The sequence below is a fragment of the Papilio xuthus genome, unplaced genomic scaffold (genome assembly GCF_000836235.2).
Source record: "Papilio xuthus unplaced genomic scaffold, Pxut_1.1 DF824992.1, whole genome shotgun sequence".
Taxonomy (NCBI): Eukaryota; Metazoa; Arthropoda; class Insecta; order Lepidoptera; family Papilionidae; genus Papilio; species Papilio xuthus.
This window is the reverse complement of record NW_013533657.1, coordinates 5775043-5799018: the sequence shown is the minus strand read 5'-3', so window position 1 is coordinate 5799018 and position 23976 is coordinate 5775043. Positions and strand designations below refer to the sequence as shown.

General features: G+C 34.6%; 1 protein-coding gene across 1 annotated transcript; it reads right to left on the bottom strand.

Moving 5' to 3' along the window:
* Positions 1-1400: 1400 nt before the first annotated feature.
* On the bottom strand, positions 1401-22619 carry LOC106126770 (beta-1,4-N-acetylgalactosaminyltransferase bre-4). The gene is made up of 10 exons (XM_013324612.1): positions 22394-22619; positions 9494-9596; positions 7041-7271; positions 6229-6539; positions 5844-5979; positions 5605-5702; positions 5028-5217; positions 4800-4922; positions 4618-4713; positions 1401-3968 (listed from the first exon to the last, which is right to left on the bottom strand). Exons 3-10 carry the CDS (start codon positions 7217-7219, stop codon positions 3836-3838), a joined length of 1266 nt encoding a protein of 421 aa, XP_013180066.1. The 5' UTR covers positions 7220-7271; positions 9494-9596; positions 22394-22619; the 3' UTR covers positions 1401-3835.
* Positions 22620-23976: the final 1357 nt, after the last annotated feature.

The window sequence follows — 23976 nt, the reverse complement described above, 5'->3', positions numbered from 1 at the left end:
CTACCACTGTACTTGTAAGTTAAATATCGCAAAGCTCTGTTTTGTTATGAATGTCTTAATGTTTAATTATGAACTAGCTGAGAGATACCGTCCGCGCGGATTAAAAATAAAATATTATCTATATAATATTGTGGAAGCTTACTTTTTAAGAAGTTATCAGTCACGTGTTAAATATATGACAGAACCGTTTAACGTGTTTTAGCATTTATTTTATGAATTATTAATTAAACTTATACCAATAAATATAAGTTTATTGGAACCGGAATGGCGACAGATGGCGCGACTAACGGCAAAACTTTCATACAACCCAACAAAGTTTTCACTCTCGCATTTCGGTTTAAAGATAATTAATGACATAGTTATCTATACTAATCCTTGGAAAATGTTTAAATGATGTTCGAAACTAGTAAATATCTAGTAAATATTTCTCAAGTTTCAATTATTTTAAAATCCGATTGGAGAACTTTGTCAAAAGTTCCTCTGATATCTCTTGGATTCTTGCGCATGCGCGTAGCTGAGAGTTGAATGAAAGGGCATTACATAAATATATGCATTTGTTAGCAAAACGTTATGTCGTCTCAACAAGAATGCTAAAATCTCTTGGATTCTTGCGCATGCGCATAGCTGAGAGAATTTCATTCTACTCTTTGTTATTCATTGCTAACTTTTTATGGTGTTGAGAACGATTTTTCCTCATCATACATATAAATAAGTATACAAGGATTAAAGTATGTATTTCCTCTTAAGATATATACCTAATGCTTTACACAACTTCTTACTAATATTATAAATGCGAATGTTCATATGGATGTTTGTTAGAATGTATCTACAGAATAGCTCAACGGATTTTAATGAAATATGGCTTGGATGTAAACTGGAAAAACACACAGGCTACTAATTATTTTATTCACCACGAGACCGGAGTCGCAATAGCTTACTTAATATCATAGCAAATATGAAAAGTCTTCGTACTTGCGAAAAATACAAAGTAGGCCAGAGTATAGTAAAAGGCGAAAGTAGTTTAGTATGCAATTACTGCGTCTACTTGTGTCTAATTGCGTACGATGCGTCATTGTAATATGAATGTGCAAATATTTCCGAATGTTACATATTGTTATTTCATTTATCTCAGAGAGATTGAAAAGGATGGCAATATTGCAATGGTAAAGGCCCACGAGATATTATAAATCATGTTTTTTGATTCGTCTCTTGGCTCTTTGATAATAGCCGAGTTGTTAGGAAGTAAATTAAAAAACAAATAAAAAAAAACTTGTCTTGTCACTCTACACTTTATTTCAAAGGTGTCTTTGGTTTACAGATGTTGGTTTATAAAGGAGGTTTAAGTGAAACAAATTTATTGCTGATGAATTGTTTAATAGCATTATTATATTTACAGATAATTCAATAAAGAGATAAAAAGTTCGTATTCTCCAACCACATACAATATTACGCATTTTAAAGTTTATTCAATCGTATTTATCACAATTCATATTCTTAATTATAAAATATACACGCTTATTGGCTACAAAAAAATATAAAAAGTCACTGGCTAGAATAAAGTTGACAAACTCGTAGAAAAGTAAAAATATGTTTATGAAATTACTAGAATAGCAACACTCGTGATAAAACATATCATCTCTCTCTTATCAAAGAGAATGAAAGAGACAACAATTCTTTACAACGGAAACTGACAGATTTTCTTTCATGTACAAAGCATGATTCTACAGAAATTGGGCGCCATATTGTCTTTGTATTAAATCACTAGATATTTGTTCCTTGTATTCTTAATATGTAATTTCAATTCGAACGAACATTATTTGATGGTACTCAAAGATTTTTACATATCTCCAAATGTCTCAAGAGAGACCAAATAAGTCACCAATTGGTAACTTTGTAAAGTGCCAATTTCAAGGTCAAAGAGCATAAATTAAAAACAAAACTAGCATCTATAAGATTCAATTTTTGTAGATATATAGATCTCTATGAGTACCATTAATATAAAATCTTAAATTCTATAATTATTGTTATTCGTCATACAACATAAAACATAGCATTAAAATAATAAAGAATTAAATAACCTCATACTATAGTGAATTTCAGAAACAAAAATATCATTATGTATTTACGAAGAATATGTACCAAGCGTTCGAACAATAAATATTATAGTAAAATTGTATCGAGATCTGTATAGTAAATTAATCTACAAAAAGCTTTATACAAAGTATTCGATCCTAAATATAAGTAAGTACATGTATAGACAACTTTGAATCTTAGTTATTACAGTTTCAACAATTCATTTTAATTAATAATCAAAAAAAAATATTGGCATTAATCAGTTGCCATTAAAGAGCCAAAAAAAAAACAAATGTCAACTCTAATTACGCGAAATGTCCAATTAAAACCGCCATTACAAACAAAATGGCGTCGTTAACTTTAAGAATATTTACAACGTTTGACGTAAATTGTTTTAAAATGACTGGTTCGTATTTGTTAGTATTTATAAAAAAAATACGATTGAATATAATTAAAACATAAAGCTATGATCATTGACACTCTCAGGTCATTGTAGGCCGTTATTACAATAATTTCAATTTCATTATTAATTATTTATACCTTAAAAGTTAAATCGCACTGCTCCACTTCCAGCTCCGACTCGTGACCGCCGCGGCGTTCACGCGCAGCCACCTCGACGTCGACGATTGATAGGGATAAATATATACATTTGTTAGCAAAACGTTATGTCGTCTCAACAAGAATGCTAAAAACGATTTGCGATCAAATGTATATCTTTATCCCGCGCAATCGGCAATGCCTAAAGGTAGCTAGTCAACGCCATGACGATCGCGAAACTGGGCGATGCCGAATAGACGAAGAGGTGACGAGACGGCGTTGACACTAAAGGTCCGATTTGTTAAATAACTTAGGCTATCTCAAATAAGGAACATACGTTTTAATTTTAAAAATCATGTTAGTAACATTTTTGACCTTAAACCGAGAAGGGTTTGTTAAAAAAATACAAATTATTAATACGATAACTCACAACGACTAGCGTAATTAAAAAAACTTCTAAAAATAAAACAACCGCACTACTAAAATAAAGCAATAAAACTCTGGATACAAATTGATAAATGATAAGATTAAAAAAAATAGGAATCGTCAAAAAAAAAATCATCAAAAAACGCAATTAAATACTATTAAAGCAGTAAAGAATAAAAATTATTTAATAAATAACATACAGTTACACTTCAACATGATGTATAGCATCATAAAGATCAACGCTCATTAGACGCACCTTACTGCGGCGCCTACACGACGTACATATGTTGATTACGGGTAAACGCCGCGAGATCGAGAACAATATATTTTTTATTAATACCAAAGATGCATTAACAAGTTGGTGTAATGCGCGTCTACCTTAACTCGGCTAAAACCTTGTTTGTCACTCTAACATTTTTAATACATTACTTATCACTAACTATGGGTACACAGAAAGATTCGTCTTTAGCACTGAAATATTTTTTAACCCACTTAAATCGTCCGCATGTATGCGATTTTATCATGAGTTGGAATGCAAACAAAATACTTACTGTAAAAACATTTTTTGATCTTAAATAAAGTTAAATTAAAAAAAAAACTAACTTCAGAAATCACACAAACCACTGGATAACTTAGTAACTTTCACAAATATTTTTCTGTTTACATAACTCATGTTGAAACACATAATAAAAGTCTGATTCCACTGTAGTCAAGTCAACTTGGGTACACTAGGTACAAGCACAGATCGGGTATTACGTTACCGCTGTTCGCCAAACAATAGCTTGGCGAAGTACTGCCATCAGCTGTGTTCATCTATGTTTGCAATAACATGAGTGTACAGATGATGTTGAACTACATCCACTAAATCATATTCCAGTGTTGAAAGTCCGTCTTTTTGGAATGTCTTACTTGTCTGTGAGAGTAATTGATACCTGGAAATACGGTGTTAGTGAAGAATGTTTTGTTTGAAGAAGTTAGAAGAATGTATCGGGAATAATTTTGCGTCCCGGAGGCCTAACTTAGTCCACTTTCCCTCTTCACCTTTTGTTCTTATAGGGGAAGGATGGGAAGTGGAAGTGGAATTTCCGGATGAGAGGATGCATGGGAAGGGAGGATATTTTCTTTCTGTGCATCCTCTCCTCCGTCGATAAAAGGTAGGCAACGCATATGCAATTGCGTATGTCTTTGGGCAACGGTCACTTCGCTATTTCAGCGATTACAGGAGGCCGCTCGCTCGTTTGCCACCTTATGATATATATAAAAAAAAATTTACATTTTATAGTTCTTAGGACAGACTCCGAGACCCTCAGTGGGGACATTTAGTGATCTGGTGATGATTTTAGATTATAGATACAGCGCATTTGAGTTACCAGAACTTATAAAAGACTAATTGAAGCCATTTCAGATAAAAGGCATTTATGTTTTATAATTATCTGGTGTTTGAGGTGGCCAATTCTTTAATATTTTTTTTATTTTGTATTTAATTTATTTAAATTGGAGTTGTGAATAGAGAATTATTATAGAACAATCGTAATATTGTTGTTATTATTTAAATTCTGATATAATGATATCAAAACTCACCTTTTTGGATTTGGAGCGGACTTCTTATGATCTAACATGGCGTACCTTGCAATTGACATTTTGTACCTCGCTATATGATAATTCATCTTTTTTAATCTGTCAAGAAATTTGTATTTTAATTTAAAAAAAATCTGTAAATTTAATACGTTATGTATGTAAATTGAATATTATTAATTAAACACCTGTAAAACATGTCATCGTCTTCTCCGCCCCAACCCCAATATTTGTTGGAGAAACCATTTACTTTGGTAAATTGCTCAAGTGTCATAGCTGATACACCGCCAAATATTTCTTCATAAGGTAACCTAAAATACCATTATTAATATGAAAAATCAGATATTCTAATTCCTTTACTTCTCAACATCGAAACATCTTTGTAGTAAAACCATTAGCAAAAGTCAAAGACTCACCTAAAATTCAATTTATCAATAGACGCAGACATATGTCTAGGCTGTCTAGGACAGGAGTACAAGTTCCTCTGATCCAGTGGAAGCAGATCTATATCATGGAATATAAAGCATTGCCAACCACCTGCCTTCTGTTTCTGACTTTCCATAAAACCTACGTTCATCAACTTCGCTCTATTAAAATCAGTGTTACCTGTGCAAACAATGAAAATGAGGACATTTGAAAATATCTACGTATATTTTAATGCTTAACAATAAGTGCGATGGACTGAAAACTTTTTAAATGATCCACGGAAACAATATGAATGCACTCGTCTATAAAAGTAATACTTTCTCTTTTATATTTCTCCACTTCTTTGTTTTAAATTTCGAACGAGTCACGAGGATTATAAAGCGAAACTTTTCGATCATTTCATGCTTCAATGCTTACGAAGATGCGAAGTTTGCATTGCTCCATATTATATTCAGTTTCGCAGTATGAGTGTAGCTGAATAGTTTGCCGGAACGAATCAATGTCAAGCTAAATTACAATTTCAAAAGATTCAATATACATTTATTGAGAATACTAAAGATAACTCACCGTCTTGCTCCACGATAAATATTCCATATTCTATTTGTTGCTTCATTAGGAACGGATGCATGTGATTTAAGAATATCGCTAAATGCTGTTGCCGGTCTCTGGAAAGTTATAGATCTTTACAAAATCTTAGAAAAGAAAAAATAGAATGCACAAAACTAGAGGAAATAAACGGTATAATTAAAAATAATAAGCCTTTATTAAAAATAATAAATAGCATTAGAAAAGAGGTTTTGTTTTACCTATATGGTACAATAATTGCAACTTTATGCCTCGCTGTGCAATTTGGCGGAGCGTATCGACCACCGCGATGTACTTCTGGATATTTCGTTGCGATATCATCTAGCTCTATCTCTGTCTTGTTCACTGTTATTGGACCTAAAATAATGTCAACAATTAGCATAAATCACTGTTTAATTAAGCACCGTACTGTTTCTAAAAAGCAAGTGTATCGTATCGGTGATTCACACGTCAACGGAGAAGCAATGGTTTGTAGTCTATTGCGTGATGATCTTTAATTTTGTGACTGAGGTTTTTGAAAAGAACAGATAAAAAAACAATAATTCAAGGTGCTATGAGAGCCGAGAGCTATGAAGGAATTATAAATATTATGTACTTTTAATTTACCTAGATCAGGTGGCATTTCCTCACATAGAGGTAACTTTGGTTCGTTGATTCTCGGGCTCAGTCCTTCAGTGGTCACCAGATTCTTTATCCCCTCCATTATCTTCGTTATTAAAAATGGTGTACTCGATTCTACGGTTATATTTTGTCGCGTCATGTTTGCGATAAAAGGTGCTTTGGTTGAACTGTTTGTAGATACAGTAGTATTAAAAGTTACGTTTCTAAATTGCGTTGTGTTTGACACTTTGGGGTTTTTTCTTGCGGCCGCGATGATTGACAATTTTTTAGGCCAGCCGGGCGTTCGCTCAATGTTTCTGTAACAATGTATTTTAGTTAAAATATAGTTATAAGTTTATATAGTAATTATATAGTACTATACTGTTATTTATTTTTTTTATAAGAAAAGGGGGCAAACGGGCGGCGGGAACACCGAGGTGATCAACGACACCCATGGACATCTGCAACACCAGAGGAATTGCAGATGCGTTGCCGGCCTTTAAGGAAGTGGTATGCTCGTTTCTTGAAGGTCCCTAAGTCGTATTGGTTTGGAAATATTATACTGTAATATTATCTTTGGCAGCAGTTCGTCCAGCTCTTGAATATCGTAATATCCAGTGTGTGGACGAAAGACCGCATGCAGTTAAAACGGGTTGATTGTTTCCAATAATTGTATGACTCCTTGATAGATTTCTATTTTTTTTTTACAAAAAAGTTGTCATATGATTCGGGTACGTAATCTTGCTGAACTAAATATAAAAGTAAATATGAACCATATCGAAGGTTCAGTCATTCAGGTTAATTGTTGTACAACTTACTTGATTGTTGACTGTGTAGTATTGTAGGCCGGTGTGTAGAGATATGTCCTGAAGGGCGAGGCGTCCAGAATGGAGCCGAAGAGGTATTCGACAGCGGCCAGCGCCAGCACCAGGAGCAGCAGCAGGCGAAGCGCGCGTGCAGCCCGCCCGCCGCCCCCTCCCGCGCCCCCCGCGCCCATCAACACATTTGATGTATCAACACATCTGATGTGTATACATATTCCTCGACTCCTGATAATATAAACCATTATATTAATACATGAAGCGAAAACGTAATACGGTAACTCTACAGGAACTGATGAACGTGAAATTTAACACCCATTTTTGATCTAATTTATCTTGGAAAAGGCCATATACAGCGTGTCATTTTTTATTTAGTACTTTTCCCCGTGTAGTAATCAATCTGGCTATACACCATTACAGTTTTATTGTTGAATTTTGGGACACGCTGTATATGTTTAGTTTGATATACAAGAATTTGAACCGATAAACGAAAAAGCCAGAAGAAGAATGTATTAAAAGTTAAGAAATGACAACACAGATCGTACACATGGACAGGCTATAAACTGTGGTATTCTTTGCCTATTTCTTTCCGACGGCTTGGCGACGGATTTGACGGTTGAGGTTAATAGCGGTGGCGAAGATTCAAACTAATAAATAACTTTTGGGAACTTAAATAGGCAACTTTGTCGAAACGGAGTCAAAGCTATCATTTCCAAACAATGACCTATCCAATTACAGAGATCAGTAGATGACAATGATCCGACACACGGTTGCGCAATACGCAGCCGCGGTTACTGGCTTACCCTATTGTAGTATGTTAATACTTCTCGAGTTGAATTTGCTTCAATTCACATCAAGATTGATGAGCAAAGTCATAGCCCCCTTTTAATGCATTCTTAACGAATTCCAAAGACAACTTGCTTTTATTTTTGATGTGAGTTACCAGTCTCTAAGACGCCTATTGACCCCAATGTCGAGTCCAGTTTTGTTGATGTTAGGACTTATCTAGCAATTTTTTTTTGTAAATCTTGTTTAAAATTTTACTGATTTTGGCGAATTGTGAAATCGCGCTTGCACGCTGTTATTATGCTCATGCTTCTATTAAAAATTGTGAAGCCTCAACTGTTTATAAGAATGATAAAGATTTAAATTTAAGAATACTTTGGTCCACCTATAAAACATACTAGAAATACCTCAAAATTTCCGTTGTTTCGATTTCATTATAACCTTTTCGAAGCCGTACAAACTATAAAATTATTCAAACTTTCGTGAGACATTATACTAAACTAATATATAAACACGGCTAAAACTCACGTATATTCGTCCGGTGGCGGCACCGACTAGTTTGGAGCCCATCGGGGGCCCATCAACAGGATGAGTGGTACTGGTATTATTTCGCGGACGCGGCCCGTCGCTCACTGATCCTGATGAAGGGCCCCCGATGGGCTCGAAACTAGTCGGTGCCGCCACCGGACGAATATACTTGAGTGTTTAGCCGTGTTTATATATCAGTTCCGTACAAACTATGTTCGTAAAACGTGCAATAAAATGCAAAGCAATATAATGTTTCATTACTATTTGAACTCATTAAAAATAATTGAAAAACGGTCGTTAATGTGAACTCAATTTAATGATTGATTAAAACGTTTTGCATTAAATACAGGCTATGCTTTAAACTCATGTGTTAGAAAGATGTAAAAAATACGTGTTGTTTTACAAGATTTTTATTATTTTATTTAAGTTTAGTAGCCACCCATAACTTAGGATAAGCTCCGAGCTCTTCAGTGGTGACGTATAAAGCTGATGAAGATTTAAGTTTAGCAATGTGTAATTTGTGCAAAGTGTTTTTAAAAACTTACTTAGTTAAACTGTCTAGATGTTTGTTATCAAATCTTTCAAACTAAACATAAATCGTAACCCGGGTACTAATTAAGCTGTTAAATATGTAAATCGCGTGACAATGAAATATTATGATCCGGTGTGATCTGATGATGGAGCTGGAAGGTGGAATTTCGCAATAAAACAACGCAACCTAATCGAGTTTGGGATCATTTGAATCGTTTTAACGATCGTTTCTTTTTATTATTTAGTTCTTTTGATTATCAAGATAATAATAAATGCGTCATGGGGAGTGTTTTTAATGTAATGTTATCATCTTCAGCTCACTATACGTCCCCACCGAGGGGCTCGGAGCCTACCCTAAGTTAAGGGTGATAAGGTCAACCACGCTGGCCAAGTGCGGGTTGGTTGACTTCACACATATCTTTGAATTTCTTCTCCAATAGTGCAGGTTGCATCATGTTTTCCTTCACCGTAAGAACGTCGGATAAATGCACATATGTAAATCGGAAATTGAAAAACTCGCTTGACCCCTGAGCCACAGACGCTCTTGTAATGTTATGATTACTTCTGTTAATGTAAGTTGTAAATAATCTTAAGTTATTCCTTACCTTTGATGACAACCTATTCAAACAAGGTGCTCTGTGGAAATATCCCATTATCTTCAGTGAAGACATTGATTTTTCCTATTTAGCGCACTTTTCATGGTTACATCTGCAAAAGAACAGAAAACCTGTTAATAATTCATAAGTAAAAAAATATCGCACACATTTAATGAAAAGAATCACTAATGATTTAGCATTTACTGATAAAATGTTCTGTTAAACTCACTATTGGAAAATATATTATGTAAACTATATTTTTCATGTCTTACTACAACTCTAAGAATAGAAATATATAGTAAAAAGTTTATGACACCGCAAGCAAGTCATATAAGGCCCTTCGTACACAACGCGACGTAAATCTTCGAAACTAGGTGATTTTAGTCGCTAAGCGGCTAACGCAATATAATGCACAGATATGTTTCAATACAGATACTATGTTAAGAGACTATTAATAACTTTAAGCAATAGATAAGAGAAGGCGTCTCCTGAAACACAGCTTCAACTAGTATAGGAGACAGAGTCCTCAAATTTTGCGAAAAATGATTTTTTTCCCTATAAAGATTTTTTAAATGTCATAAAGCATGGATCATGTCTGGAATGCATCGTCGGCGACAAAATGTAGTACCACTGTTCTTTAGTCGCCTAAGCCAGTCGCTCACAATCCATTTGTCAAGCTCACCGTGAGAAAAGTCGCTGCGATATTCAAGATGGCAAAGACAAATTTAAAATTGACATTTTGTTGCTATGCCAATACTGACCGAATAGACGACTAGCGTCGACGATTCTCGGAACTCAAGTATTTATTACTTTCGAAGATTTACGTTTCCTTGTGTACGACAAGCCTAGCCGTAGGATTCTGCTGCCGAAATGTTAACACGAAAACATATTGTTATTCTTTATAATAATGGGATCACAATATGCTTTTGTATATTTTTTCGGGAGTGAAAATCCACGGTAAAAGTAATGACATCAAGAAGCAAACTTCGTATTTGAAATAGAAAAACAAAAACCTAATGACAAAATGATCAAACAACCAATTTTTTTTAAATGTTTTTGTTTATTTTTTTTTATTAAGGTGGCAAATGTTCGAAAGGCCACATGAAATCGCTGAAATAGCGAAGCGACCGTTGCCCATAGACATACGCAATTGCAGATACGTTTCTTAATTGTTGTTTCCTTTACCTTTGAAATTTTAATGCAATATTAATTTTGTCTAATTCTTAAATCATGTTGTAATTATCTATCCATTTGCAGGATATGAACTTATCGTAGTATTTTTTATGTTATAACTGGCACACTTAAAAAAATATTCCAATTACAATCTATTTCAAATAAAAAAAAAATCGCTCACTCCGCTTCCTCTCGGTTGAAAGGTTAATCGCAAATGTGCGTTTAATATTATTCATATTACCGAAACTTTTGTTATAAATTGATGTATGAAGAATTCTACGGCATTAAAAAGTTACGACAATTTTATAAATTGAACCAAAAAAATTCTATAACTTTATGAAATTCATTTCTAAAAAAATTAACAAAGGAACGTAATAAAGAGTGAACAGGAATCTTCAGAAACAACGGCTACATGCATATAATTATGATTTCTTGCATCAACGCGAAATAATAAAAGCAACTAAATAATAAATATAAATATTACTCCCTTCACAAGATAGGTTTTGTCTACCTTTTTCAGCAATATTTTATTTGTCTACGATGACGTTTCCTACTGGTCATGCACAGCCGGAGCGGTAAAAAACTTGTTGTCTCTGTTTTTTTCAAACAAAATGAGAGGGTTGACAATATATTTTCGTACAGATGTTGGCAGGTGACACCTTCATTCATTTTTTTTATATCATGCGGTGGCAAAAGAGCAAACGGCCACCCGAATTCGCTGAAATAGCGAAGCGATCGCTGCCCTTAGACATCCGCAATTGCAGATGCATTGTCTACCTTTTATCGAAAGAAGAAAGGACGCACAGAAAGAGGTAAATGTTCTCTATCTTTGCGTAACCTTTTCGTCAAATTCACTTCCCCTTCTCATCTTTTTTCTAGTAAAACTACATTTCAAGAAATTACTGGCGCATTATAAAACTGTCCCGCGGATAAAATATTTCGAAACAGACAGAACGGTAGATTTTCAGTGCCGGAACATCCATATAAAATATATTTTTGTATTTAAACTTCAACTTCCGACTACATTAACTGCAAAGTAAAGTAGAATAAAAAATATCCAGCAACCCTTTCATATGTAAACAGAAATGTAAACTGAAAGAGTTCTTTTTACGTTTGCGGCTTACAAAGTTATTGTACAGCATTGTGTGCACGATTTCGTTTAGTTTCTGTGAGTTTTTTTTTTCATACAAATAAGGCAAAGTAACATCGAAAAGGCGGATAAAATATGCTCGGGGTTCTTTTTTAAATTATATTCTTTGTACCGCAACTAGAAAACGTGCCTTGCTTTCGTAACGAAATTGAAAGCGTAGACTTTTTCTAGAAAAAAAAACTGCACATATTTTGCTGAAATCTGTTAAACGACAATTAATTATATTTTAATTTTGTGGTCACAAAAAAAGAATTAAAACAATATCTAATTGGAAAAGAGGTTATATTATCGTTGAATTAAGACGTTGAAAATAGTAAACTAGAATTTCCAAGGCTTAAATTTTTGTATAAAACATATTTCTCTCTCTATTTTTTAAGGGGTATAAGAGGGATGACATTATGAATTTGTAGAAGTATTTCGGCAATAGACACCAATATACCTAAAGACCATTCAAAAAAGGTAAGAATACATGTCTCGCGTTTGATTCTCAAAGACATGTCTATAGTAAGTAAAACCGAATGAAAATCCTACAGATTAAATATTTACATTACCCAAAGTAAGGATCAAAGAACATTATGATTGCCTTGTGATTGTTAAACTTCGATGTGGCGCTCACCTTTGCCCTTTTCACACGCATCAATAAGTTCCGATGGTTCAGCCATTCGTTATGACATATGCATAAAAAGGTTAGAATAAACGCACGTTTGTTCAGTTCCGCCAGCAATTACCGTTTTATAAAGACTTTTGTAACGTATAAAAACTTGCTAATTTGAGACGCAAACCTTATATTATATCATCTTTGATCATCGATGGTAGGATCATCAAAATATTATTTTCGCATTGGGCTTCAGACTTAACCTATAGAAAGAAAGTAACCAGATGTATAATATAGCATTTAGAGGGTAACCGATCCAGTTATGGTCTTTCCTTGCAAAGAAAAAAAAAGACATCAAAAATCTGTTATTGTTTTTGGAATTAACGACAAATTATCTTAATGCTATCATCATCATCAGCTCACTATACGTCCCCACCGAGGGGCTCGGAGCCTACCCTAAGTTAAGGGTGATTAGGCCATAGTCAACCACGCTGGCCAAGTGCGGGTTGGTTGACTTCACACATATCTTTGAATTTCTTCTCAGATATGTGCAGGTTGCACCACGATGTTTTCCTTCACCGTCAGAACTTCGGATAAATGTACATATGTAAATCGGAAATCGGAAATCGAAAAACACATTGGTACATGGCGGTATTCGAACCCAGGACCTGCAGATTGCAAGTCAAGTGCTTGGCCACTGAGCCACCGACGTCTCAATGCTCTTAATGCTATGCTCAAAGTAATTTGATCGCTATGGAAGTATCTAATTGTAGATTTAATAAAGAAATCTACAGTAAAATGTCTCTCTTAGCGTTCTATTACTAATTCTGAGTGTGGCTGTTAGTGACGATTTTTAACGCAGTGTTTAATCATGAAATACTCTCGGGAAACGAAGAGTGGTGGCATTGTTTCATTTATGTTTATATCTGACCAGCGAACGGCCGAAGGTTAGAGTCGAGAGAGCGATCGATACTGCAGTAGCGTCCCCTACCGACTACTGCATTATCTATAAAACATTTTCTCTGTTATAACGCAATATTGTATATATTAAAAGTTCTTAGACATCTTTTATATGGAAACTAGCTGTCGTCCGCGACTACGTTCGTGCGGAATTAAGAAAAAAACATAATTAGTAGCCTATGTGTTCTTCCAGACTATGTTCTGTTGTACGCCAAACCTTCAAATAACCATCCATCCATACAAACATTCGCATTTATAATATTAGTATCATACATAATAATAATAAACATACAGCTGAGCAAAGGCCCTATCTGTTCTGCATTGCAACGCTTCATTGTAACTTCTTTGTTTTTTTCTTTTTTCTCTTTTTGATTGTGTTATAGGTGTTGTTATGTTTTTGAACGGATTAAATGTCTTATTATTAATAAAACAACACACTACTGAGATATTTTTTATTACTTCTCACAATTATAGAGTTAAGAAACATTGTTCTTGAAGGAAAATTAACTCAAGGCCTCTGAATACAAGTAGAAGGCGATATTTAATACTTTAATAAGAAAAACATTCATAAAGGTCGTTTAGTTTGTTTATCTATGCATCTATACACATTATTAAAATTGGTATGTCTGTATGTCACGTCCAAAAATGTCATTATTACAAGTAATATATTTACGTGGGTGCCGCGTTTGTTCCGGGTAATCACCGGAACGGCTGGACCGATTTTGATGGGACTTGAACGGGAAGGTAGCTCCACGGGCCATATTATACGCTACAACTTTTTTTAAATGCTGGATTGACAAAGTCCCGTGCGACCGCTAGTATTAACATGATTCACTAATATTTAGTAGATGTAACTAGAGTTGAGCCCATGACTACTAGATCGGTAGTCCTGAATCCATAATGCTACTAACGTACTGAATGAAATATTAGATAGTAGCCGATTCTCAGACCTACTGAATATGCAAATAAAATTTCATAAAAATCGATCAAGCCGTTTCGAAGGATTCTTGTAACTAACATTGTGGCACGAGAATTTTATATATAAGACTAGCTGTCGCACGCGACTCTGTCCGCGCGGGATTAAAAATATATGTTGGCCGATTGTCAGACCTACTCAATATGCTCAAAAAATTTCATGAGAATCGGTCAAGCCGTTTCGGAGGAGTATTGGAATGAAAATTGTGACACGAGAATTTTATATAGAAGACGTTTTATACATTTAGACTATTGTGCTAAAGGATCAACGTTTCCTCTTACGAACATAATTCCTGTTGTAATTAATGTAAGGTCCATCTTAGATAAGAACATTTTCGCACTTCCCACAGGGAGGGGACGACGGGATGACAGGGAAAGGATTACCACGCTCCCGGATTACAAATGTGTTAATTTGAACTCGGGAATGGGAAGATAAATTGTGGTTTAAAGCAAATGTCACGAATGGAAACGTGAATTGCAAATCTTGAATGTGTTACAAATTGTTACAATGTATTTCTGCATACTAATATGTACTCTGGCTCTCTTCTCTTCATAACATTAGTTTTTTTTTAATAATTTAATCAGAAGCTTATGTTTTTCCAGACTATGTTCTAAATCTATGACAAATTTCAGCGAGAACCATTCAGCCGGTCCGGAGATACCTTCAAACAAAAATCCATCCATCCATCTAAACATTTAAAATATCATAAGTGTGCATATAAAATAATTAACCGGGACGCACACTCATCACACGAAATGCGGAATTGCTTCCACTTGACGCCTGTCTTCTGTGCGGTCGTGGGATTTCACCGGGCGAGTCGGGCCAATTCGTAGGAATATGTTAAAGCGGGCTCTACCACTGTTAAAATGTACCATGTTCATAAATGTAACATTTAAGTAGTCAACGTAGCATTTCAGGTTTCCGGTTTCACTGAAATTATAATTTCAGTGTGAGACTAGTCCGGAACGGAAGTGGTTATACATTTTTCATACGCTGAAACCAGAAATTGTCTATTTATATGATAATTTTTATGACGTTAGTATGCAATAAACTTGAAAAGGTTATTGTCTGAAAAGGAGGTAGTGTATATCATTTATCCGTTATATTTTCACCTCCTACTTACTGGTTTCTGAGACCCTAAACATCTGTATAAAACATATCGTCAACAATATGTTTTAAACGGATACTTTGATCTCAGAAACCCACGATTAATGGATTAATCGATTGAAGACTGCAGTATTATCAGATTATATTATATTCTTATAGTTTTATAGGCATCATTGGTTTATGAAATGAACTACAGCTTGGTTATTTTTAATTCTTAATCAAGTTTATTCAACCGAGTTTATCATATTATGACTCTTGTTATTTGATGCATTGGTATGTTATTTATCAACATGTCAGATGAATATGCACATATGGTTTTGTAACCAATCATTAAACAGATATGTTTATATTATGTAAATAATTGATAATAAGTCACAACTATTAAATTATTCAAACTTTCGTGAGACATTATACTAAACTGATATATAAACACGGCTAAACACTCACGTATATTCGTCCAGTGGCGGCACCCAGTATTATCCACTCAATGAGCGACGGGCCGCGTCCGCGAAATAATATCAGTACCACTCATCCTGATGAAGGGCCCCCGATAGGCTCGAAACTAGTCGGTGCCGCCACCGGACGAATATACGTGAGTGTTTAGCCGTGTTTATATATCAGTTTATTGTAAACCTTATCATATCACAAGCTTACTTGGTATGGTACAAGAAATGTTATTAAAAAATGTAACATTTTTCGAAACCCACGTTTAATATTAATTGTATATATAACTTAGATTAGTATTAACCAACTTAGATTAATATCCAACCATCACATACATTCAATTATAGTGGATTTAAGTACAGATAACTTCTAATTGTCTTAAAAGATAATTGTTATCATATTGTTTTATCGGTCATTGTAATGATATTTATTTTGTAATGATAGGATTAAGGTCAATGATAAGAACAAGAATTGTAAGGAACCGGAAAAGTATATCGATAAATTGTTATAACACAATATTCTGAAGATAAAATCTGCACAAGATTGGATTGGCAAACTTGGCATTGTGTAATGATTAAGAATGCAGTGAAGTCGACAAATGACAACTCGATCTAGAGAACATAAACTTAGTGACAATTTTTATAACTTACGACGCCTCAATTACCCATTCAGTACCCACTGAAAGGCTCGCAGCCTACCCTAAGTTAGGAATTACTAGGCAAATCACATATCACATCTACATATATAAATCGAAATTGGTACATGGCGGGATTTGAACCCAGGACCTGCATACAAGTCAAGTGCTTAACCCCTAAGCCATTAACGCTCTATTTTGTGTTGCTTGCGTCATCATTATCAGCTCGCTATACGTCCCCACCAAGGGGCTCGGAGCCTTTTTTTTGTTCAGAGGGGAATGCTTTATGCATACTCCGCGCCCCGGGGGGACGCGGTAGTTATGTGGGATTCTCCTCCATAGCGGAGGCATACCCACTAAGCCCCTCTGTTCCTCCAACGCATCGGGACGGGGCCACGGCCCTCTCGAGCCCCTTGGCCGCGGCTCTCGTCCGCGGCCAAGGGGCTCGGAGCCTACCCTAAATTAGAGGTGATTAGGCTATAGTCAACCACGCTGGTCCAGTGCGGGTTTGTTGGTTGGTTGCTTGCGTAGTAACATTTAATTATACTACGTATAGAATAAACATAATGACGTATTATATTGATATACTGTTGCTGAGGCGACAAAAGTGGCAAGAAGTGGGGCGTGACTATGCAACGCGTGTCTTCGAAATGTCTTCTCTATCTATCTGTCTATATAGACAGATCGAAGGGTGCTATGTATAGAACACACAAGTGCATTATTATCTTACTTGTATTATAAATGTGAATGTTTAGATGGATGGATGTTTGTAGGTATGAAATAGAGCATAGTCAGGAAGAACGCATAGGCTATTAATTATGTTTTTGTAATTAGACGCGGACGAAGTCGCAGCAGTTAGTATTACTATATTGTTGTTGAGACATCGCAAGTGGCAAAAAGTGTTGCGTGATTATCTAACGCAATGTTTTCTCCTGACGTATGACTGAATGAATTCAAACTGTCAATAACAGATGTTAATACAAGGTTACTTGGTTACCTTGTAGTCATTTTCGAATCGCTAGTTAGATTTTAAAACGTGATATAATAACAAAACGTTCGTACTTGTATGTAAGTACGTACTCAGTATGTTCTGTATGAGTTATAGAAATCTACATCACGAAGAACATTGTTTTAATGTTATACAAATGAAGTTATTCATTCCTTCAATCACTTGAAAGTAACAAAAACATTATAAATTATGTAAGCATTGGAAGCAAGACAACTAAATCTGTTATGCACGATAGTCGTTTTTACGGTGTCTTTACCGGGGCAAATTATAAACGGGCGATGTGAACGATTTGCCGGTGACATACTCGTAAATATGAGATTGAAAGACGTTCGGACTCAATAGCGGGCCTATCACGAATATTTGTGAAAAGCGCCATCGTATCATCTATAAACTTTGTTTTAAAAGTTTTGCAGCGGGCATAAAGTACACCAAAAATCTCATGCTAACATTACAAATGCGAATGTTTAGATGGACGGATATTTGATAGAAAGTATCTCCGGAACGGCTGAACGGATCTCGATGAAATTTGGCACAGACATAGAATATAGTCTGTAATAACACATAGTTATTGTTTTTTTTAATTCCTCGCTGGTGACTGCTAATTTTGACATAATCGACGACAACAATTCATGATAGGCCCACATTACTTACTGAGAAACGAGTTATATGAGAAGTAGCACTTGCGTAGTTTCATTACAAGGAAAAACTTGTTTTGCCTTATAGGGAAAAATAATGTTTTTGAAATTAATTTGCAAGTTAAATGTTTCAAGAAATTAGTATACCACTGATAGTGATGATAGTTTTGTAATAAATTCGACATAATTAAATAATTACGTATTTTAATCGGAGTAATTAAATGTATCTTAAAGGATAAAAAACAGGTAAAAAATATAAAAATGTTATAAATTCCAGTTAGAATATATTGCAGATAACAAACAGCATTTTTTTTAAAGTTTTTTGACACAATTAAAGATAACTAATCTTACTAGTATTATCTTACTCTCTTACTTCTTACTAATATTATAAATACGCATGTTTGGATGGATGTTTGTTTGAAGGTATCTCCAGAACGGCTTTATAGATCTCCCTGAAATTGGGTATAGCCTGTGTTCTTCCTGCACTTATCGCCTATCTTTTAATAAAAATCGATCGGAAATTATCCAGAACAAACGCGGACTTGCAGGCAGATAGACAGACAGACAGACAATTAAATACATCATATGAAAGAAATTTGTTTTTTTTTTCATAGTTCACGTAGACAATTTTATTAACAGACGATGACTTATTAAGGCGCATAAAACATATATTTATCTAATTTGAACTACACTGAAGCCATTTAAATGTCCGACTTGATTATAAAGTTGCTTAACATAGAATGCAAGGGTATTACTGAGCATAGCTTTAGTGATGCACAATGGAATGTGCAATATAGCAAGGAATGTATGCTTGGTGCTTGTTTGAAGGACGCAGTCATCAATATCGCCTCAACCAATCATTCGCAACCCATACATGTCGATCTCGTCCAAATTCATATTGTACTTGACAATAGTGCACGCATAGAGTGTTATTCCCTTCCTGTAAGTTTCCACAATTCACAGAAAGGTAACAACTAGTATGCGTGTTAAGACGTACGTACGTTCGTATTGTGTATGTGTTCTTCCAGATTATGTTCTACGTCTATGCCAAATTTCAGCCGGATCCGTTCAGCCGTTCTGGAGATACCTTCAAACAAACGTCCATTCATCGATCCATCGATCCAAACATTTGCTCTTATAATATTAGTAAGATTCACATGGTTTGACATATACAAAGCAATTTATAATCATCATCATCATCATCATCAGCTCACTATTCGTCCCTACCGAGGGGCTCGGAGCCTACCATAAGTTAAGGGTGATAAAGCCATAGTCAACCACGCTGGCCAAGTGCGGGTTGGTTGATTTCACACATATCTTTGAATTTCTTCTCAGATATGTGCAGGTTGCATCACGATGTTTTCCTTCACTGTAAGAACGTCGGGCAAATGTACATATGTAAATCGGAAATCGAAAAACACATTGGTACATGGCGGGATTCGAACCCAGAACCTGCAGATTGCAAGTCAAGTGCTTGACCACTGAGCCACCGACAATCCAATTTATAATAGGTTTATCAAAATACTAAAAAAATGTCATCTCTCTCACAATTATAAAGGAAACCATCTTTCATCCATCCATTCATAATTCTTTTATGGAATTTAAAATTGTATTAATTGAAATCAAATAAAATATTCTAACCTAAAAACAATTAAGATAAAATTATTAACAATAAATAAAAAATATTATGAACCACTCGAAATATTTCGAAACAGATATCATTTAGGCAAAAAGCCAGACATAAAAATTGAATACGACAATTTATTTATATTTATGGCAGAGTTTAGTACGCTACGGTGCTCAATTACTGAGCTAAATCGAACATTATTTTACGAGATGACTTGATACATTTACATATTGATTTATATTCAAAAGCAATAAAAAAAATAAACTATGAAATATAGAGCATTGTATCTATGTATGTTCGTAAAACACAGAAAATATGTTCATAACAAATTATGTATGTACTTTACTGTAACTCAATATTACGTCTCTTTAACAAATAAATATTGTACTTCACAATTATTTATATTTTATGGAAAAATGAAGTTATTCAGCAAGGTAAAGTAAACAAGTATTTAAGTAGAAATACGGAAATATTGTCCCATTGTTGTCCGTGACTCCATTTGCGCGGGATAAAAAAACGTAATTAGTGGCCTATGTGTTCTTCCTGACAGCTGCACAAGCTGTTCTGGAGATACCTTTTAAAAAACAACCATCCATGTATGCAAACATTCGCATTTTAGTAAGAGTAAGATTCCAAAAAGTACCCTAAGGAAAATATACAAACGTTACTTTGGAAGATGGCGGTCATAATATTCTTATTTTTATCGAAAATAAAAGGCATAATGTAAACTAAAATTCTAGATGGAACGAGAAATAATCAGAATATTTCAATGCCTCAGTTCATTGAAACAACAGCGTTTCTCTACAATACAAAATCGTAGACATTTTTATCTTTGACACAATATAACGTGACACATTGTTTATTTAATGATATTTCCATGTGTATCAGAAGATATATGACGAGAATTATTACACAGATCCACACACGTAACATTTATAAACAGGCTAACATGTTTCGTCAATAAAAACATACCTTATAACTGTTTTCATTATCTCACACGTCACGTTATTTGGTTTAAGAAACAATGTGTAACTTATAAACTGTTTTGTAAGATTCCTACTCACTAAAACTCCTCGGTGGCCAAGTGCGACTACGAGGCTCCCGGGATCTCCAATTGAACACACCAGGACTTACAGCAGTGAGCTTCTAGCTTGACTCCAGGAAAATAATTTTTTTAACAGAAAAAGACAAACGAGCGAGCGGCCACCTAAAATCGCTGAAATAGCGAAGTGACCGTTGCCCATAGACATACGCAATTGCATATGCGTTGCCTACCTTTAATCGACGGAGGAGAGGATGCATAGAAAGAAAAAACATTTTCCCTTTCCATGCATTCCATCCGGAAAGTCTACTTCCGCTTCCCATCCTTTCCTTATAAGAAAACGGGTGGGAAGGGAAAGTGGAGTAAATTAGGCCTCCGGGACGCACACTCATCAGACGAAACGCGGAATTGATTCCACTTCACGCCTGTCTTCTGTGTGGTCGTGGTATTTCACCGGGCGAGTCGTGCCAATTCGCGCGAAGATGTTAAAGCGGGCTCTACCACTGTTTCTAGTGCCATAATAAAGATTTATAATGTATCGTAATCAACCTTAAAACCTCCGTGTGTACGTGGACTTTTTAATGAGTCAAGTTTATAATTTGTTGACAGTTAATAATATATTTAGTGCGATAAAAACAATAACAGGTCACTGATTTAATATAAATAGACCTTCCCTGTCTTGCCTAAAGCCAGCTACAGACCTACAGTTTTAACTGCAGTTTAACCTAAACAGTTTTAATTGTACAATTTAACTGTTTTCACTGCGGAAAGACCGGTACAAAACATATTGTTATCTCTTTTTTATTAAAGAGATTGTGCGAGTACAATGTGTTTTTTGTATCACACTTTCGGCAGTGGAAACCTACGTCATGGAATATAATATGTAAATAAGTGCACTGCTTGTCATATTATCGTTCATAATATAATTAACCACAAGGTTTCTGTGGTGCCCCATAACCAATATCATAAATATAAAAAACATAGTCATGTAAAAACACGAGCACTTATACAATAAGTCAAAACAAATCCAACTCATGAGAAAATGTCACTCTGTATTATGACACTAGTTCTTGTCCGCGACTTTGTCTGATTGAATTAAAAAAAGGTTGGCAAGTTATTTCATGTTGTACTCTAGTATATGTTTTGTACCTGTGCAAAATTCCAATAAGATTTGTTGAATTATTGCGGCGTTATCGAGTAAATTAAAAAATATATTTTGTTGTTAGTTCTTGCATTTTTAAAAGCAATTAGGTACGTTAGACAGAATTGGATTGTGGACATAGAATAATAATGTTCTTTTTGGTTTTATATTTTAAACTATGTGAATCTTAATAATACAAAAAAATATGTTTTATGCAAATTATATTAAGTTTCTATTCCATGTCGCAAGAAACGACAAAGAAGGCTTTGCCTTGAGTATAAAAAAAATGTGTCGATGAAACGGAAATCATAGAAGAACAACTACGCAATTCGAATTCAATCTTATGCAATTTAAAATTGCAAATTCTCAAATAAAAAAAAAACTAGGATGTAATTTTAAACTCAATGGAATCTTACCGTATGCTAATTGAGTTAGATCGAAGAAAACAACACAATACACTAAACAATTCACTCTCACTGATTCTATTTGATACAATATTAAAAAAAACAATCGTCAATCAATGTAGTACTTCAATAGTAATGTTTATTAAAACACTTTACATGAAATAACGAAAAGAAAATTAATTAATCGGAGAGAATACGACCACTTCGCTCGGACGCGCGAATCTCACTGAGTGAATTCCCGTTCCACTAGACGGAGTTACGCCAGACATCGGGCCATCATACTGTTACGTCACTCGCGGCCCGCGGCAGCTATTCAACTGTCAAATGTACCGTGCTGCACAGCGACCCTGGGCATAAGCTATGGGATGTCACAGAGTACTACGATATCAAACCTACAGCAAATAAAAATAATTTGGATAAGTACATTAACGCAACATTTTAAGTGATTCTAGCTAATCTTTTATCTTTTTAGAAAACTTTAATGGTCAACAATATAACGAAGACCGTAGACTATTTCAAAATGTTGCTTGTTACGATCAACACCCTGTATATTTCTGCCATCATACACCCCCAGTGTGTAATCCGTGGACCTGAGTGGGTCCACCTGAACCACATCAATAATCATGGATAAAGATTCTACAATACCTTATAAATTCTTAACTATTAAATCATATGCCATTTACAAGACAAGGTTTATTAAAGTCCGTAAATCATAACATTATTACGAAAAGTTATTTCGCGTTCATTGTGATTCACATAAGTCAAGGTTAGTTATTGAAGTCTTGCAAGCTTGGAATAGTTTTAAAATCTTAATATTTATAATTACGATTTCATTGAACATATACAAACTATATTAAATAATAACCAAGTAATATTTCAATTGTATTCTATCACACGATCTATTGAATTTTAAATATAATTTATAATTCCTCAAGGAAAAACTTTGAAAACAAAATTATCGCCTTCCAAGGACTTTTAGCTTTGACTTTAATTTAATAAAAAAAATTGGACCCACTTGCAAGCAAAACCTTTTGATAAAAAAAATTAAATCGGAGCACCAGGGCCGGAGTTGCGCGGTAACACACAGACGAATTGATAACCTCCTCCTTTTTAAAGTTGGCTAAAAAATAGACCAAGAGAAGCGAAATCCTTAGTAAATTTGTTTCGCATATGTAGCATATGTCCTAAGTACGAGTAAAATCAGACTCTTATTTTTAAAACAATTGCTAGTTTAATTTTGTATATTAAATTATTTTACTACTATTAAATTTATGACCTAGGGTCAAACTAGGGTTTAGATTTGAAGTCAAATTGAAAGTCACTAAAGGCAAATAACCAAGTCCAGCTATTAACTGTAATCATTTAAATAATTGTTTCAAATTATATTCGAGTAACGGCTTGCGAAAATACTTCATTATTCAAAGTAGGAGATTTTAGGTGAGACTGAAAATTAGTAGTGCTTTAGGAGAAATATGGAGTGATTAATATGGGCCAAAGCCCCGGGCAAACCCGGCGCCGCAGTTTAAGACCCTTTTCCACTAAACGACAGGCCGGGAGTAATTGAGACTGATGTTTCTATGAACAAATGCGCCAGT